General features: G+C 40.0%; 1 protein-coding gene across 1 annotated transcript in view; it reads left to right on the top strand.

The window, feature by feature from the left end:
• klhdc8b (kelch domain containing 8B) overlaps positions 1-19,867 on the top strand; it is a 66,172-nt gene that overhangs the window by 14,285 nt on the left and 32,020 nt on the right. The window contains exons 2-3 of the mRNA XM_052017175.1: positions 12,375-12,539; positions 13,977-14,201. Coding sequence (XP_051873135.1) covers positions 12,375-12,539; positions 13,977-14,201 — 390 coding nt within the window. The remainder of the gene's footprint in view (positions 1-12,374; positions 12,540-13,976; positions 14,202-19,867) is intronic.

Here is a 19,867-nt window from a genome sequence, read left to right as displayed (position 1 = left end):
GCAATGAAGCAGATGGAATTGAAGAGGATGGAGCTGGATAGTGAGGAGAAGGAGAAACAGAGGCAGCATGAGTTACAAATGAAGCGTAGGAGTTTGGAATCTGATTCTGATGATGGTTTTTCAGCCAGCAGGGAGGTTCGATTAGTCCCTCCTTTTGAAGAAGATCAGGTTGATCAGTATTTCCAACATTTTGAAAAGGTTGCTGTGAGTTCAAACTGGCCAAGGAAAGGATGGGCTCTTATGGTACAGAGTGTGATTAAAGGTAAAGCTCAAAAAGCTTATTCTGCTTTGTCTGCTGAGGATGCAGCTGATTATACCAAGGTAAAACAAGCTATTTTGAAGGCCTATGAATTGGTACCTGAAGCTTATAGACAAAAATTTAGAGACTTGAGGAAATCTGCAGATCAAAGTTATATGGAATTTGCCAATGGAAAGAGAATATGTTTTGAACGATGGTGCCTGGCTAAAAATGTAGATGGGGATTTTGATAAATTGAAAGAATTGATACTAGTGGAAGACTTTAAAAGATGTGTTCCAGCTGAACTAACAACATATTTAAATGAAAAGGCAGTGGAAACTTTACAAGAAACTGCTAGGTTGGCAAGTGATTATGCTTTAACCCATAAATCCAAATGGGGACAACCTAAAACCTTTCAAAAGAGTTACAAGGACAATCCAGGTAAACCGGAGATTAAATTGGGAGGTAATCAAAAAGGAAAAGATGAAAAGAAGCCAGGGCTGGAGAAACCTGTTGAGCGTACTTGTTATTACTGTAGGAAACCTGGCCATGTGATATCTAATTGTGCCCTTTTGAAGAAGAGGAAGGAAGCTGTGCCCAATGCTTGCTTTCAGGCAATTAAAAATCGAAAAGGTTTAGGAGATGCTGTTAAAGATCAGTCCTTGCAAGAGGTAAAAGCGGAAAAATTGGAGGAGGTGAGAAAGGAATTCCGTTCTTTATGTATCAGAGGGTTTTGTTTCACTGAATGATGAGTCACCCCAGGTGCCAGTGAAAATTCTTAGAGATACTGGGGCTAGTCAATCTCTCTTGCTGGACAGTGTTTTAAATTTTGGTGAAGAAAGTGACACTGGTGAGGTAAATCTAGTGCGAGGCGTTACAGATGACACCATATCTGTCCCTTTACACAGGGTGATTTTAAAGTCAAAGTTCGTAGAAGGACCAGTCGAGATAGGGATAAGACCTAGTTTGCCAGTGGAAGGAGTTTCTTTGTTATTGGGAAATGACCTTGTAGATGGAGAAATTGTTCCTGTGGTACGGTTAACGATCAAACCAAGGATTGATGAGTCTGAGAATGATCCAGATGTTTACCCATCATGTGCGGTGACTCGAGCTAGAGCTAAAGAATTAGCCAAGACAGACAGTCCGATGCAGTCTGATGTGGTTCCTTGTGACAGTCCTAAACAGGAAGAAAATTATGATGCCTTATCTGAGACTTTTCTGTCTTCACTGGAGGATCAACATCCTTATAGTGAGCCTGAATTTAAAGATTTGTCTTTGTCGAGGAAGGATTTTATGGTGGAACAGACAAAGGACCCTGAGTTGACAGAATTGAAAGAAAAAGCTCTCTCATGTGAGGAGATTGAAAAAGTGCCAATTGGATACTATGTCAAAAATGGAGTGTTAATGAGGAAATGGAGACCTCCTCATGTCCCTGTTAATGAGGAATGGGAAGTTATTCATCAGGTTGTTGTTCCAAAAGTTTATAGGGATAAAATTTTAAACCTGGCCCATAGTATGCCTTTGGGTGGTCATTTTGGTGTGAATAAAACTGTAGGGAAGATCTTGAAACAATTCTATTGGCCTGGTTTGAGAAAAGATGTGGTGATGTTTTGTCGAACCTGCCACACATGTCAGATGGTAGGTAAACCAAATCAAAAACCCCCTGTGGCTCCGTTGAAACCAATTCCTGCTTTTGGTGAACCCTTTTCAAAGGTGATTGTGGACTGTGTTGGCCCATTACCAAAGTCTAAGACTGGAAATCAGTATTTGTTAACCATTATGTGTGCCACTTCTAGATTTCCAGAGCCAATACCCCTTAGAAATATTAAGGCCAAGACGGTGTCAAAGGCTCTTTTAAAATTTTTTACCTTGTTTGGTTTGCCAAAAGAAATCCAATCTGATCAAGGTAGTAATTTTATGTCAAATTTTTTTCAACAACTAGTCTATGAGCTGGGAGCAAAGCAGATTGTATCATCTGCATATCACCCAGAATCTCAAGGAGCTCTGGAGAGATTTCATTCTACTCTCAAAAATATGCTGAAGACTTATTGCTTTGAAAACACAAAGGATTGGGACGAAGGTATTCATTTACTTTTGTTTGCTGTTAGAGAATCAATCCAGGAGTCAATAGGATTTAGTCCGTTTGAGCTTGTATTTGGACATAGGGTGAGAGGACCTTTGGAGTTGTTGAGAGAGCAATGGGTTAATGAGGAAGTGCACTTGAGTCTGCTGGACTATGTCCAAAAATTTAAAACTCGGTTGGAGAGAGTCTGCCAGCTAGCGAGAGAGAATTTGAAAACTAGCCAGATAAGAATGAAGACATATTTTGATAGACGTGCTCGGCCTAGGACATTTGCAGTGGGGCAAAAGGTGTTGGTATTTTTCCCTAGCCAAAATAATCCATTGCAATCTCGTTTTTCTGGACCCTATGTTATTGAATCTCGAGTGACTGATCTAACATATATAATCAAAACACCAGATAGACGCCAGAAAACACAACTCTGTCATGTAAACATGCTAAAACCTTATTATGAGAGGGATTCAGTTGTGGCCTTGGTGGATGATGTAAAGGTTGTTTCTAGAATGCCTGATGTTGATGTTGAGGAAGGCCAATTTAGACCAAATATTGTTCCATCAAAACTAAAAAACCAAAATATCCTGGAGAACCTTGAAACGAAGTTGGACCATTTACAAGTTTCACAAAAACAACAGATGAGAGAATTAATTTTAAAATTTAAAAATTTGTTCCCAGATGTTCCAAACAGAACATCGATAATTACCCATGATGTTGATGTTGGGGATGCAAAACCAATCAAACAACACCCATATCGAATGAATGTGGAAAAAAGTCAACTTGTTGATCAGGAAATCAAATACATGTTGGAAAATGATATTATTAGACATTCTACTTCAAATTGGAGTTCGCCCTGTGTTATTGTACCTAAACCTGATGGAACTGTTAGATTTTGCACAGATTACAGGAAAGTGAATGCTGTAACAAAGTCAGATGCTTACCCTATTCCTAGGGTGGATGATTGCATAGATAGAGTGGGAAAAGCGAAATTTCTTACAAAGATTGACCTATTAAAAGGGTACTGGTGTGTTCCATTAACAGATAGAGGACGGGAGATTTCAGCCTTTGTAACCCCTTCTGGATTGTATGAATACAATGTTTTGCCATTTGGAATGAAAAATGCTCCGGCAACATTTCAAAGAATGATTAATTCAGTGATTCATGGGTTAAAACATACAGATGCCTACATTGACGACTTAGTGACTGGGAATGATACTTGGGAAGATCACATCTCTGCGTTAGAAAGGTTGTTTGAAAGACTTTCCAAGGCTAACCTTACAGTTAACTTGGCTAAAAGTGAATTTGGCCATGCCACTGTGACGTATCTTGGTTATGTTGTAGGTCAAGGCAAGCAAGCTCCTGTTCAGGCAAAAGTTCAAGCAATATCTGAGTTCCCTATTCCCACAGGTACGAGGACTGTTAGAAGATTTTTGGGAATGGTTGGATATTACTGAAAATTTTGTAAAAATTTTGCTGATATTGCTCTTCCCCTAACTAATCTTCTGAAGAAGGGAGTAAAGTTTGTTTGGACAGATTCTTGTCAAGAAGCATTTGAGAAGCTGAAAGCCATTTTATGCTACCATCCTGTGCTCAAATCACCTGACTTTGAAAAGCCATTTTCATTAGCAGTAGATGCCAGTGATGAAGCTGCAGGAGCTGTGTTGTTGCAGAAGGGTGACCTTGATGATATTGACCATCCTGTAGCTTACTTTTCAAAGAAATTTAATGAGCATCAAAAGAATTATTCCACCATAGAGAAAGAATTACTGTCACTTGTTTTAGCCTTGCAACATTTCAGTGTATATGTTTGCACCGCTCAGAAACCATTGACTGTATATATAGATCATAACCCATTGGTGTTTCTGAGCCGAGTCAAAAACAAGAACAGAAGGCTGTTAAACTGGAGTTTAATTTTGCAAGAGTTTGATCTCATGATAACTCACATTAAAGGCAAAGATAATGTGATTGCTGATTGTCTTTCCCGATGTTAAATGGGAAACATGTATCTGTACTAATCTGATAGTCTGTAGTTGTGTAGCATGATAATCATTAACATTACTAACTGTATGCGCGGTTAAATTTTTCTTGGGAAAAATTTTTTTTTAGGTGAGAGGTGTTACGGACTCAGTGAAAGTCCCTTTAAGATAGAGAGTGTGTGTGTTTGTGTGTGTGGGGCGTGCTTACGTCAATAGAAGATAAAGGATGTAATAATGTTGTTGAAGAAGTCAGCAGAAGAAGAAGGAGAGAGAGAGAGAAGGGAGAGAGACACCAGCCTGCTTGTTTTCTCTATCGGTGGATGAGAAACAATAACTGTGTTTGCCACTGAAACCCATGTATGGAAGTTGGAAGTAATCCGGTGGAGTTCACTTTGTTGCTGACCTGTAGAAGGAAACAGGTATTTGTGTGTGGACGACCACGATTCGGATGCTTTTCGGGGTGAGGAAGTCACTACCGAGTAAACACTGAAGTGTCGTTTGGGTTCCATCGTGGAACATTTGGATTTCATATGTACTCTCTCTATGTTTCTCTACGTCTACGTCTTATCTTCAGACAACGGTGGTTGTTGAAGAAGCCCTTGCTCATGTTTCACCTTATGGCTTGCGGAACTGAACTTTAAGAACCATTCCGGAACTGGGAGTTTTGGACTTTGCCACACCCACACACACATGAAGAGTTTAGTTTTGGGGTTAACGTTCGAGGTTTAACATTTTTGAATTCTAACATACTAACATTTTTACTTTTATTTTACGTATTATCATAAGTAGTAATTAATAAAATTGTTTTTAACACTGAATCATGCTCAGTGTGTTTCTTTTGTTGCTGGTTCGTGACAATTTCCCTCCATAGATGCTGCCTGACCTGCTGAGTTCCTCCAGCATTTTGAGTGCATTGTTCCAGATTTCCAGCATCTGCAGTCTCTCTTGTGGCACAAGTGCAATCTTGCATCCTGTTGGGTTAAATGGCTCCATGTTACTGCTGCAACATGAGCCATGCACGTGTTTCACTGTGCTGTCCAATGACTTTGGGATAGGATTTGCAAACACAGTGCTTTTCAGACCTCATCTGTAAACCTGTGACAGCAGGAAGAGCTACGAGTGAGTTAACAGAAGTTTGGGGTTGGTAGGGATGTACTCAGGCCTCAGGAGGATGTTTCATTAGTCTGTATCCTGCTCGGTAGTGTGACTCTTCATGAAATGTATTAATATATATTTAATGTATGTGAGTCTCATACCTTTTGTTCCCAATGTCCTTTAGGGAAAAAAAAAGCTATGACCTTACCTGGTCTGGCCTTTATGTTGCTGCACTGTCTTTGACTGTTAACTGTCTTTGGAAAAGTAAGCCACTTAATTCAAAGGCAATTAAGCATGGGCAATATGCACTTGTCTTTCCAGTAGCTCCTATGCCCTGTGAAAGAATAAAAATGCAGTGCTATAAATTAATCTGCACAGTTTGGAGTATTGTGTGATTGTGCAATTTTATTGTCTGTCGTTTTAAGAAATGTTACTCCTGCGGTGCTATTGCCATTGATGTGAGTCTTTCTGGATGTTTAAAATCAATATCCTTGCTGTGGTAATTATCTTTACATAGGATTATTCCCAGCTAGTCACATTTAGCCTTTCAGAAAATAGATTCCCTCCTTGTGGTGTTAAATATTTTATAGTTAACAGTAAAATGGCTTGATTAAAGGGTCTTGGCAGCAATCAGGTGTTCTTCCTAACCCTTATGATGGCAACCAGCCCTGTTGTATTTTGTTAGTAATCTCAGAGTTTTAATGAAGCCATCTGCTACTGAATTGATTTGCCCAATGTGTCCTTTGTCAGAACAGTGTTAGATGTAAAGCACTGGCATGATGGCACTGACAGTGATGGTGGGGCAGAGGGCAGTGGGAGAGAGAGCCTGGGAGAGCATCCAGAAATTAACTTAATCTGAGATATTGTGTGAAATCTGAAGGAGAATTTAAAAAAATCTAGACGCTCAGAAACATCTGGGCAGATGTTTGGTTGCCCCAGAATTGCTAGCCACCAGCCTCCTGGGCCACACTGTTTGTTTCGTTGTAGCTCCTAGCACAGACTTCCACAGGGAGCCTAGCACTTCACGATACAGGGCTGTCTCAGCACAGGCATCAGCTGCACTTACAGAATGGCATTGATAGCCAGTGAGCCCCCATCATGAGGGACATCAATTGTCAAGGCCATTTACAGTGGCACTTAGGACCTGATAAAAATAAAGTTGTTGCATAGCTCATTTCATTATTTACATATAAAATACCAAACAAAACAGCCATGCACTAAACATCAATTAAAAGTACTGCAGTGGGCTTCAATACTAAGGTTGGAAGGATGATTGGCAATTGTATATTGCTCCTTGTGTGTAGGTACGTAATAGAATCTTGGAGTTGGTGGTGGTGGGTGCAGAGTTGTAGAGATGTGGAGAGAATAGGTCACAGGGAAAATTAGTGGGGGGATGGGATTACCCTGTAAACCAGCATAGACTTGATAGACCGAAATGACCTCCTTCTACAACATAAGAAAATTATAAAAATATGGAAAAAGCCACCTTTTCCCCAGCAGCTTTATTTGAATGGTCTTGCTGTGCTTGTGCCAGGTTTAAACTGGAGCATGCTCAGTGGGCAGACTTCCTGGATTGTGCTGACCCCTTCGACACCGCAAAGAGTTCACCAATGCAGCACTGGGTAGTTGCAGCCAGGGGCAGTGTGACAGAAGGAGTCTTATACCTAAGATAGTGCTGGAAGCCATGACTTCCTCAGAGATTCCCAGTTAAGTCCTGATATTGGATTAGAAGAACTGCCCCAATGTTTCCTGTAATAGAAATAATGACTTGTTATGAGCTTGTCCATGACAGGTTGAATGAACTTTACCAAATTACCCCAATTTTCATAAATTAATGAGGACTTCCATGTAACGAAGAGGACAGTTGGGTTATCCAAAGAGCAGTGAAGTGGGTTGATTGAGCAATTTGATTTTTGACCCTGTTCCACCTGAGGTTTTGTGGATGAAGAGAGTTAAGATCACACTGATTGATTCTAGAGAAAATAAAAGCAAGATTGAAGCAGTGGTGAAGGCAGGTAACATTGCAGAGGCAACAAACACTGCAACAATCTTCACTTCAGATTGTGTAGGACATTTCCTAGTATCAAGTCTGACCAGCTTTCGTGCTTTTAATGGCTCGGTGTTTAAATCTTTTATAACGCTCCCGGATAAAGCAAAAAGTCATTAGGTGTTCATAAATGTTGTTGCAGGACTTGAAGGGTTAATGTTTTTTCTCTCAATGAATATTATCTAGTGTGGGATGGACTTCACAAACACAGCTGCAGGGTTAAGGGGCAGAATATTTGTTTGTTTATTTAAATGAGATAATTATGTCGTCAGGTTGTCAAGGTGTCTCCAGGGAAACAGGATATTTGCAGAGGACAGTGAAGATACAATAATTAAAACTGAGATCCTAGTGTTCTTTTAAGAGGTGTTTTAGCCTTTGTACAGGAATCGTGCATTGAATCATTGGATAATGATTATGTAGCACAGATTGAAAATGTTTTTTTAAAAAATTCAGCAAGATCAGAGGTGAACAAATTCTAATGTTTCTTCTCCGATGATACCCCATTTGTAAACACCATGGTGGCAATCTGTGGGAAAATAATTAGCAGCAGTCTGAATGGTTTTAACACACAATTTTACAACATGTAACATGCCTGGTCATTCCTTAACCTACCTTAACTACTTGGTAATGAAGTAATCAATTATCTTATTCTAATATGTTATGCATAAAATAATTATCCAGGAAAAGACAAGAATTTGCTGCATTCCCACAATCTACATAATTAGATACAATTCTGGCATCTCAGCCCAGTCCCCATTATTTATGCTTGCACCTTAATAGAAAGTATTGGCAGCACTTAAACTAAATGAACATGGAAGTCTGGAATAAAAACCTCTTATCCTTGTCTCACAGAACCATGATGCCTTGTACAGGACAATGTACACACTTCCCACCTTACTGGGGGAACTGCTTACTATTGTATCTAGTTACGTTATTTATGCAATTCATATCATTGTAAATGGAAGCAAGAAAGCAAAGCATGATTTCCATTGGTGAAAGGAGGAATGAGCATCCCACCCAAAGCACACATGTTATGAATTAGAAAGGCTTATGTTCTATTAATGTAGACATAAGAGACTGCAGATGCTGGAGCAAAAAACAAACTGCTGGAGGAACTCAGTGGGTCGAGCTGCATTGTGGGGGGGGGGGGGGTGGTGGTGTGGGGAGGAACTGTTGATGTTTTGTATTGAGACCCTGTATCAGGACTGATAGCGGAGAACACTCCAGCAGTTTGTTTTTTGCTCCATGTTCTATTAATGTCCAGTTAACGTGCAATATTAGTCACCTTTCCTCATCTGTCATTGCAAATATGGAGGAAGTTGCAATAATGCTTTCATCATTCCGCAATCAACAGCGGAAGGGGGGAGAAATATAGGAAGTGAAGTTGACCATTGAACCCCTAGAGTCTGTTCTGCCATTTGATGAGATGTTGACTGATCTGTATCTTTGTCCCATCTATTCACCTTGGTTCTTTAACCTTTAATAGCCTTACCTAACAAAAGTGCAGTGATTCCTCTCACTCATTGTGCAATGCAGCCAAATTCCCAGGAAAAATATGTAGGTTAGAAACTGCTCCACATTCCAGGATCATATTCCTGGTCCACAACCCCTTAACTTAATGGAGGGTTTCAGTGTTTAATGTTGGAGCTTGTTCTGCACGGTCAGATGACAGATGCAATTGCAGGATCTTTCTGTGAGCTGGATTAGTTTGACATTGTTTAATATTACCCTAGTCCTGCTTTAATGAGAGACTGTCAATGTTCTTTAACTTGTCAGTATACGTTGTTGCTTGGTCAGACTTCTATTTAGCTTTTTGAAAAAATACTGCTGTCCTGCTATTTTACAATAAAATTGCATTGCCTTTTTATATTTCTTTCCCTGAACACTTTGCTTCTTTAGCAAGCTGATGAAGCAATTAGCATTCTTAACATTTCATTCTTTGGTTTAATTGTAGTCATAGAGTTATACAGAATGGAAACAGCCTCTTTGGCCCAACTTGTCCATACCAACCAAGGTGACACCCAGAGCTAGTCCTATTTGCCTGCATTTGGCCCATATCCCTCCAAGCCTTTCCTATCCATGAACATATCCAAATGTCTTTTCAATGCTGTAATTGTACCCACCACCACCACTTCTTCTGGCAATTTGTTCCATATACCCACCAATGTCTGTGTGTAAAACTTGCCCCAGAGGTCCCTGTTAAATCTTTCCCCCTCACTTTAAATCTGTTATCTCTTCCTGCGACAACTGCTTTAATCTTTCTTTTCCTATCTTGAATCAGATTTCAATTCTCATGCATCCTCCAGTGTTATTCAGAGAAAACTTCAAATCATTACTAAGATGCAAAGCTTTTAGATGCTGACTACTCAGTAACTGAGCTCCAAATACATTTGTCCTGATTGCTACTGCACAGAGCAGTCATTGATTTTCCCAGATGTTAATATACTGGAGCTTTTCTAGAGAGGATGCAGAGGAGATTCAGAAACATGTTGTCAGGCTGAATAATTGTATCTATGATGAAAGATTGGAGAGGCTGGGGATTTCCTTGGAACAGTGGTGTATAAAATGATGAGGGGCCTTGATAGAAGAAATATGAACATCTTATTTCCCCTAGCCGAGGAGTTAATAACCAGGCGACGTAGAATGAAAGTAATTGGTTGGGTTAGAAGGGAAATGAGGAAATTGATTTTTTTACCCAGCGGGAAGAAGGGGTTTGGAAGGCACTCCTCAAAAGGATGGAAGAGGCAGAAAGCCTCTCAGTGAGGCAAACAGCTTCTTTCTGTGCCGTAAATTTTCTATGATTCTATTCCTTTCAAGCCTTTTGAATACCAGTGTGCAGATTAGGTGATACTTTAACTTGGAACTAATTACCATTCCCTTGGGAAAGAATGATGAATATATGCACATTGAAGAATTGTGACTTAATGGAAAGGTAAATAAAGTGAATTCTTGATTGAATCAAAGTAATGTATCCATTGCTTGATTGGGAGCAAAGCTGATTTTGGTTGAAAGGATATTGAATTAAATTGCCTGGTGGATTTCCTTCTTGATATTCATGTTCGTGACTCCAAAATTATCACCACAGTTTCCAACATAGGAACTACTTTAATGAAATATATGGAGATTTTTTCCCTAATCTCAGCATGGAAATATCTATTTAATTCCTTTTTTATTCATTCAAGGGATGTGGATGTTGCTTGCCCAGCCAGCATTTGATGTCTATCCCTGATTGTCTTTTCAACCAAACAGTTTGTTAGATCACTTCAGAGGACAGTTAAGAGTTAAGCCTGTGAAAATCAACTGGAAATCTGAAATTAAAACAGAAAAGGCTGGAAACATTCAACAAATCAGGCAGCGTTTGTAGAAAGAAAAACAGAGTTAGCATTTCAACATCTTTAACTTTTGCAACTTGTTTTGTCTCTTCCCAGCCATGATCAAGGACCTTGGATCTGTTTTCCTTTCCACAGATGCTGCTCAACCTGATGACTGTTTCCAGAATTTTGTTTTTATTTAAGAGTTGAGCATGTTGCTAGTCACATTTAGACCAACAAATGACCTTCCCTGAAGGACATTAGTCAACCAAATGGATTTTTGCAACAAACCAGTGGTTTGATAGTCATCATTACTGTCACCAGCTTTTTATTCCAGATTTATTTAATTACTTGAATTTAAGTTGATGAAATTCAAACTTGAGGCTGGATTAATAATTCAGACCTTTGTATAGTGTACAACAAGTTATGCACTGTGATATTAAAGCTCTAGCTAGGTGGATCTATAATGTGTGATAGCTAACAAAAGAAATGTTTATCCACAATATCATAAAGTAAGGAAATTCTGTGTTTGGTTCATTTTAAATGGGTCAGCATCACCATTAAAGCAGTGGGCACTGGAACACACCAAAGGGATTTCCTTTTAAACTTCCAAGAGAAATTACATGGCTTGAGATGATGGATTTTTTTTCCAAGCAGCTTTAGTTTGGCTTACACCAAATGTTCACAATGCTTGGATTTCCTCACACAGATAAATATCCTCCCAAAACTCCACTTAGTTCAGCAACATAACTTCTCCCTTTGGGAAGAGAGAGCACACAAGAATAGGTCTTCCCTGTATTTATACAAAGTTCCTTTTTGTGGCATCATGTAGCATTGTTACTGAGAGCAACCTTATTATTTATATTTCAAGAAAATCAGTCACACTAAGAAGAGAAAAGGTCACATCTGCCTTGTGCTTGGTGTGCTGGATGCGCTTAATTAATGGTTTTATGGTGTGACACTAACATCATTAGTCAAAGAAAGCCACATACTTTTCTTGGCCCTGTTCGATTACGCTAATTTCTGCCTTTTCTTTTACATTCTGATGTAAGGGAGAATTCCAGTGTACGGAAGTCAGAGTAAATTTTGGAATAAGCCAAATGGAAGAATTGTGTAAATGCAGGCTTCCAAAATGAGGTTGGATGCGATGCCCATGACAATACAAATTCACTGACACAGAAAGCCATCTAAGGCTGTAAGTCAATTGCCTGAGTTACTGCTGCTCTGACAAGAGTTCCAGCAAAGATTCCCCCATGAGGTTTGGCCATAAAAACTGCAGTAATCCAGCATAATACAAACTCACATTCTTAATGTGCCACCTGAAAAAGATAAGATTGTTACAAACAAGGAATAAGAGACCTGAACAAAGCCTTGAATCAAAGAAAATCAATGCACTGAAGCTAAATTCGATAAATATTATTTTTACATACCGACTTGTGAACTAACTGTGATAAACACAAATGAATCTGGCATAGCAGCATTTAACTTCAATGCACCAGCCCAAACTAATTGGCATTAGCACTTAATGGAGTGTGTAAAGCATTGTAACCATACTGAGTTCAATTCTAACCATTTTGTCTTCAGTTATTATTGCTTTGTTACCCTCCTGCTTTGATTGTGCTCTCTGTTTCAGATGGCAGGGTATATGCTCTGGGAGGAATGGGTTCCGATGCAGCTCCTCAAGCACTGGTACGCGTGTATGACCCAGCCAGTGACCACTGGCAATCTTTACCACCAATGCCGACACCACAATACGCAGCCTGTGCCTTCCTCAAGGGCAACAAGATCTTTGTCCTAGGTAAATGAATACTTCTGGCAGGATGAACAATTTGTTGCTTTATTTATTTCTGTATCAATACTTATCGGTTTGTTAATTATTATTTGAAATTACTTTGCTAATGTTTATTTGGTTGTTGAAGGAAGGCACTGAGGTGGTACCTGTGCTGGGAGCAATGCAGTGATTAAGATTGATGCAATTTATGCATTTTATTTTTGTTCTGGTTGATCACATGGAGGTAGAGAACAGAAGAAACTGGGGCAGAAATGAACCATTCAACCCTTTGAGCATATTACATGATTCAGCATGATCATGGCTGTTAAAAAATTAATGACACAAAAGGAAGCCATTAAGCTCAATGCATCCATATTGGCCTAAAAAGAGCCATTTATCTAACCCCATTTCCCATCTTTCAGTCATTCTCTTGAATGTTATCCCTTACTGTCTGGAGAAGTGGAGAGTCCCACTAGAGCAAGCACCCCCCTTCTGACCACCCCTCCTACCCCCCTCTCCCATCCCATCCCATCTTTTCCATGTCAATGTTATTGCAATGTATGACTGGTAGCTCTCTCCTATTCAAGGCAAGCGGGAAAACGCAACCAGCTTTGTCAACTGGTACATCAGCATTATGGCATATTTCTGATCCAACCTGCTAGGTTCCTATCAGAGTTATAGAAGGAACCCAATAGAAGGCTTAGAAAATTTAACTTCTTTGTGCTTAACCAAAGTACCTACACAATCAGATAACATTCAACCTTATTAACGACTGGATAGAATGAAGAGTAAATTCTTGAGACTTGTGCTAAGAGTGCACATGGTTCAGTAATGCCCCATATTCACCCATGTACACACCTTCAGCACTGTGGTATCATTTATGCGACACTGCTAACCTGCACAAGCCTACGTAACCTGTGACACCTGACATGAGTGCTGTGGATGTGGTAGGAACATTCCTTATCCTTCTGGATCCACATGATGTGAGGAAAATGACTAATCATTCATGTGACCTTGCAAACCCACACATGCCAATGGATTTGACAGATAAGCTTTAGTACATTTTCCCTGAGTCACATGCCATGTGCCACAGATTCCAATGGAACATTCCCATCATCATCATCATCCAACCCTACTGAGCAATCAGACACCCGTCTGAAATCAATGCTGGTGACGGAGGCAGGCTGAAGCTCATTAATAACAAGGACTAATCAGGCCAGCAACTAATCTAGGCCTGAAGCCTAAATTCGGGCAGTTCTGGACACTCCATTTATGTGTCATGCATTGCTGTGTTCAAGTCTAAAACTGCTCCCTGTTGAACTTCTGCACTGTTATGTATCTTGATATATTTGTAAAGGTTACCGAAATCTAAAACTACAATGTTGCTTTGACAGTATTCTGAACACTAAAATCACATTGTCCAAATGCAATCCATGAAATAATAATGTGCTGGTGTTTTGTTAGGAGGAAGACAGGGTAAGCTGCCAGTGACTGCTTTTGAGGCCTTAGACCTGGAAACAAAGAGCTGGACCAAATATCCCGGTATTCCTAGCCGCCGTGCATTTGCAAACTGTGCCATGACTGAAAAATGCTTTTATAGCTTGGGAGGTTTACAGCAACCAGGCCCTCACAACTTCTACTCCAGGCCACACTTTGTTAATACAGTGGAAGAATTTGACATGGAACAAGGCAAGTCAAATATTTCATCTCTTGTTTATCTGATGGTTAACCTTTCGCACATCTTTCCATTCCATGGTCCATTTAGATGCTGATGAGGGGAGCACAGGCCTTCAGACTGATGGCTTGTTCAGCTGGGTACGAGGATCAACAGGCTTGCCTCTTCCTGTACTATCTTTCCTTTATCTTTTTTGGGATCAGCTTGCTTTCATCATCTATCCACACGGAAGTGCTAATTTGGGCGTCTGGGTCAACATGCTGGTGTTCCAACATGCTGGTGGTAGGGGAGAGGTAAAGAGAAACTGGCCTCAAGCATTGTGCAGCTTGCTTATTAAGAAGTAATTGACAAAGGCACAGAGGAATTAGTGAAAATTCTGAGACAGTGACCACAAATAATTTCATTCCATATCTGTGTGATTACATATACTTCACGCTGAGAGTTTCATGGTATTCAACGGCTTTTGCATCAATGTTGTTAATTAGTCTGCTGCTCTTAAGGAGGCGGAAAGTGCCATAGGTAATTTCAGTAATCAGCAAAGAGAAATTTTTGGATATTCAAGACATCTGTGAATAATCATTGGAGCATTTCTGGTGAAATGTTTCCTTGGTTACTTGGGTTGCAATATTTTATTTAATTAAATTTAGTGCAATAGATAAAAAGATTATTAGAAGTAATTGGCAACATTTTCATTTTTGAATTCCGCTCAGAAATGTTCATTGCACAAGAACACATGAAAATAGGAACAGGAGTGGACCACTCAGCCCCTCAAGTCTCTACTACCATTCATTCTGATTATGACTGACCTGCCCTTGGCCTCAGCTCCTCATCTGTGCCAGTTCCCCATCACCCTCAATTCCCTGATCTTTCAAACATCTGTATAGCTCCACTTTAAATTTCTTGAATGATATAGCCTCCACAGCCCTCCAGGGTATAGAATTCCAGAGATTCACCATCTCCTGCAACAAGGAATTTCTAGGTACGTCTGTCTGCCTCTGAATCCCCAGCTCTGCATGAATAAATTTCGACTCATCTCAGTTTTAAATGATCTGCCCTTTATCCTGTATCTATGACCCCTCGCTTGAGACTCTCCCGTCACTGGAAACATCTCAAAATCTAGTCTGTCATGCCCCTTGGTATTTTTTATGTTTCACTAAGATTACCCTTCATTCTTTCAAACCCCAAATAATACAGATCTATCTTCTTTAGCCAATCATAATAGGATAACACTTTCATCCCAGGAATGAGCCTGGTGAATCCCTTTTGGACTACCTGCACAATGCTACAATACCCCTTCTTAAATAAGAGGACCAAAACTGTATACAGTACTCCAGGTGTGGCCTCACTAGTACACTGTACAATTGTAACAGTACTTCCCTATTTCTCAACTCTAATGCCCTTGCAATAAAGGCTAATATGCCTATTGTCTTCCAAACCACTTTCTGCAGCTGCCTGCTAACATCTTGTGATTCATGCACAAGAACACCTAGATCCCTCTGTAATTCATTCACTTTAATCTCTCTCCATTAAGATAACAGTCTGCCTTTTGATTCCTCTTACTCAAGTGCATGACCTTACACTTTCCCACATTAAATTCCATTTGCCAAGTTTTTGCTCATTCGCTTAGTCTATCAGTATCCTTTCTCGGAGTCACTCTTTGCAACATACCTTTCTACATATTTTCATGTCATCGGCAAGCTTGGGTACCATTCATTCTGCCCCCTCTTCCAGGTCCTTAATATAAATCATAAATAATTGAGTGCCAAGAGTTGATCCCTGGGACACCCAATAGTTACATCTTGCCAGCCTGATTAGCATTGTATTAAGCAAACTAAAGCGCAGGCCTCAGCTTTGGTACTGGTATTTTATATTAATAACTATTTTTTAGAACGTTCATGTTATCAATTAAATTCCCAGACACCAACCGACATTGGGATTATACAATGGGATTACTACCTCAATGCACTTTTGTAATGAATTGATCTGTATGTACGGCATGCAAGACAAGTTTTTCACTGTGCCTGAGTACATGTGACAATAATAAACCAATTTACAGATTTTAATTTACCAATAAGTGGAAATGCACTCAGCTTGATCATTGAATTCTCTTGGCCTGTAACATTTCCCATGTTACAACGGTGAATACACTTCAGATTAACTTCCTGACTATAAAACGCATTGCCACATCTAGATTCCAAAAGTTCCATTAGTTCGTCATGCTTCTGAGAGTAGGAGTATAAATGAATGTTCCTCTGCCTCCCTTCCAGAAGTACTCAAATGCACTGTGGCATACAAAACCTGAAAGCTTTGGGAGGGAGAGCTGGAATGTTCTTTATTAAAGGTGGGCAGAATATCGTTTAGTATTATATAGATCAGAGGCTTCACCGTAAGTTTGAACATGGAACAATAGTGAGCTGTGGAAGCCCAAGTGGGGCGGTGCAATCAATATAGCCAGGAAAAGTTGCGGAAATGCCTCATTGTCATCACTTGTATTGTTGGTCACTGTTACTTTCAGCGATAAAAATGACTCCTCATTTGCTCTGGCCATCACCCACACACCTATCCACCTGGGTTTCCTCTCCCTTGGCTTACCCTTCCTATCCCCTTGCCCATCTGGTTCCATCTGTCCATTGCCCCTCCCTTATCTAGTTCCACTTATCATCTTTCAGCCTCTGTTGCTACCGTCCCCTCTCCTCCTACCTGCCCACCATTCCCTCCTCGCCTGGTTCCTTCTATCATGTACCAACCTCAGTCTCACCCCTCCCTCTTACCACTTTATATTGACTATCTTCCTTCTACACTCTCATTCCTGACGTAGGGGTCAACCTAAAACGTTGACCATCCCTTTGCTCCCACAGAATCTGTTTGACCTGGTGAGTTCCTCCAGCAGATTGTTTTTTTGCTCCAGATCCCAGCATCTGCCTTCTCTTGTGTCTCCTCATTTGGTCTTGCCCTGATATTCTAGAGGAATGAGGTACTTGGTCTTCCCTTCTCCACACTAATGCTAATGTTTCTTAAAGATCGATCTTGCATCCACTCCTTTGCAGGAAAGGAGTTGGCACTGACAACACCAATCAGAATTTCATCTGATCCCAACCTCAGCATACCATTTGTGAAAAAGGAAGACAGGGACTCAAAGCATAATTCATTGATTTTCTTTTTGATGGGATGATGGAAAGAAGCCTGTTCAGAAAGGAGGATATTTTTATTCTTTATTTTGATGTCTAACCAAACTTCCCGGGGACTGAACATTAGCTATCTTCCCACCATTATGTTATTCTAGCTCTCCAGCCCCTCTCACTTCAATCCTTCTCACACACAGCAAGATCTGTTGTATTTCTTGGGAATCAAGCAACAACCTGGTAATTGCCAGTCGCTGGGAGTTCCAAAGGGATCAAACACGGAAGGCAGTAATGGATTGGAGGTCTTGCTGGTGATGATGCTTTTTAAATCTCATTACACATGTAATTCATTCATTTCCTGAGGCCCAGTGACAGAAAAATGGACAATCTTATGCAAAGTGTATTCTACTTAAATTTCATTTGTAAATGTCATATATTTTGTGTTGTCAGAGGAACCCTAATTTGCTTTGTCATGGTTTTTCTACTGGGGTTAAAGATAGTTCCCTCCATCTGCCTCATTCCCCCATCCCACCAGCCATGCACAAGCAGTTCTAAAAATCTGCATCTGTCTACATCAAGATAGGACAGATATGACGCTCGACTGCAGGAGTGTCTCTATTATAATCAGTAATGCACTTTACTATTCCTGTTACTAAAAATAGTCAGGGTTAGAGTTATGTATAATCTCCAGTCCTCAAGAGTGGGGAAGAGATTACACAGATTGTTGCACATGTCATATCCAATAATATTTCCTCCATTTTCTAGCAGCACCACTTCTAATTGCGTTTACTAAATTGCACAGAATGAAAGGTTATTCATTCATTTGAATCAAAACAAAAAGCTAGTGTTTTGACTTTCTGAAGGCTTTTCCTTATTTCTTTCCATTTGATTTCATGGAGAGATTACAGCAGTTCACTTGCATTTATTATTTTCATAATAAATGCAGTAATTCTGCTACCTGTAAGTGGTGTCAATCACTTTATTGAAAAAAATTATACAGGAAAAAATTGTCCAATCTTTCAAACTATTTTTTCTTTCCTTTACCAAATGTATTAATAGTATCATTGTATAATCTACTGAATGTATGGTCCACTTCTTGAATTCCTCCTCCTAAGGAAAAGCAAGGGAGCCTCGGAACAAGAAAACAATCGGAAACCACAATTTAAATTAAGTTGATAATGCAAGAACAGAAGAAAATAACACATTAAAGACTATTTCAGCTTGCTCTTACAATGTTGAAAACAATTGTTTTATGCTTTACAAATTAGAGTCATAGAGTTATACAGCATGGAGACAGGCCCTTTGGCCCAACTTGTCCATGCTAACCAAGTTGCCTACCTGAGCTAGTCCCATTTATTTGTGTTTGGCCCATATTCCTCTAAACCTTTCCTATGTATCTTATCTAAATGTCTTTTCAACATAATTGTACCCACCTCTACCACTTCCTCTGGCAGCTTGTTCCATACGCTCACCACACTCTGTGTGAAAAAATTATCCCCCAGGTCCCCTTTAAATCTTGCCCCTTTCAACTGAAACCTTTGCTTTCTAGTTTTAGACTCCCCTACCCAGAGAAAAAGAATCAGAATCAGAATTCTAAATTAGAATCAGGTTTATTATCACCGTCTTATATGACGTGAAATTTGTTGGTTTGCGGCAGCAGTACAGTGCAAAGACATAAAATTATTATTAATTGCAAAAATAAATAAATAGTGCAAGAAGAAAGGAGTAATGAGGTAGTGTTCATGGGTTCATAGACCGTTCAGAAATCTGATGGCGGAGGGAAAGAAGCTGTTTCTGAATCATTGAGTGTGGGTCTTCAGGCTCCTGATGGTAATAATGAGAAGAGGGCATGTCCTGAATGGTGAGGGTCCTTTGTGATGGATGCCACCTTCTTGAGGCACCACCTCTTGAAGATGTCCTCAATGGTAGGGAGGGTTGTGCCCACGATGGAGCTGGCTGAATCTACAACCTTCTGCAACCTCTTGAGATCCTGTACATTGGAACCTCCATACCAGGCGGTGATGCAACCAGTCAGAATGCTCTCTACCGTACATCTATAGAAATTTGAAAGTCTTTGGTGACATACCGAATCTCTTGAGACTCCTAACTAAGTAGAGACTGTGACCACTCACCTTATGTATGCCCCTCATGATGTTATATATCTCCGTAATGTCATCCCTCAGCCTCCTACGCTCCAGGGGAAAAAAAAACAACCTATCAAGTCTCTCCTTATAACTCAAGCCCTCCAGTCCTGGTAACATCCTCGTGAATCTTTTTTACCCAGTTTCCAGCATAACGGCATCCTTCCTATAGCTGGGTAACTAGAACTGCACACAATACTCTAAATGTGGTCTCACTAATATCTTTTACAGCTGTAACATGACGCTCCAATTCTTGTACTCGTTGCCCTGACCAATGAAGGCAGGTGCGCCAAACATCTTCTTCATTACCCTGTCCACCTGTGTGCCACTTTCAGGGAACTATGTACTGCTATCCCTTGGTCTCTCTGTTCTACAACACTCCTCAAGGCCCTGCTATTTACTGTGCTTGTCCAGCCC

This window comes from Pristis pectinata, chromosome 6 (genome assembly GCF_009764475.1).
Source record: "Pristis pectinata isolate sPriPec2 chromosome 6, sPriPec2.1.pri, whole genome shotgun sequence".
Classification (NCBI taxonomy): Eukaryota; Metazoa; Chordata; class Chondrichthyes; order Rhinopristiformes; family Pristidae; genus Pristis; species Pristis pectinata.
The sequence above is the reverse complement of the archived record's forward strand: the minus strand, read 5'-3'. Positions and strand labels throughout refer to the sequence as shown.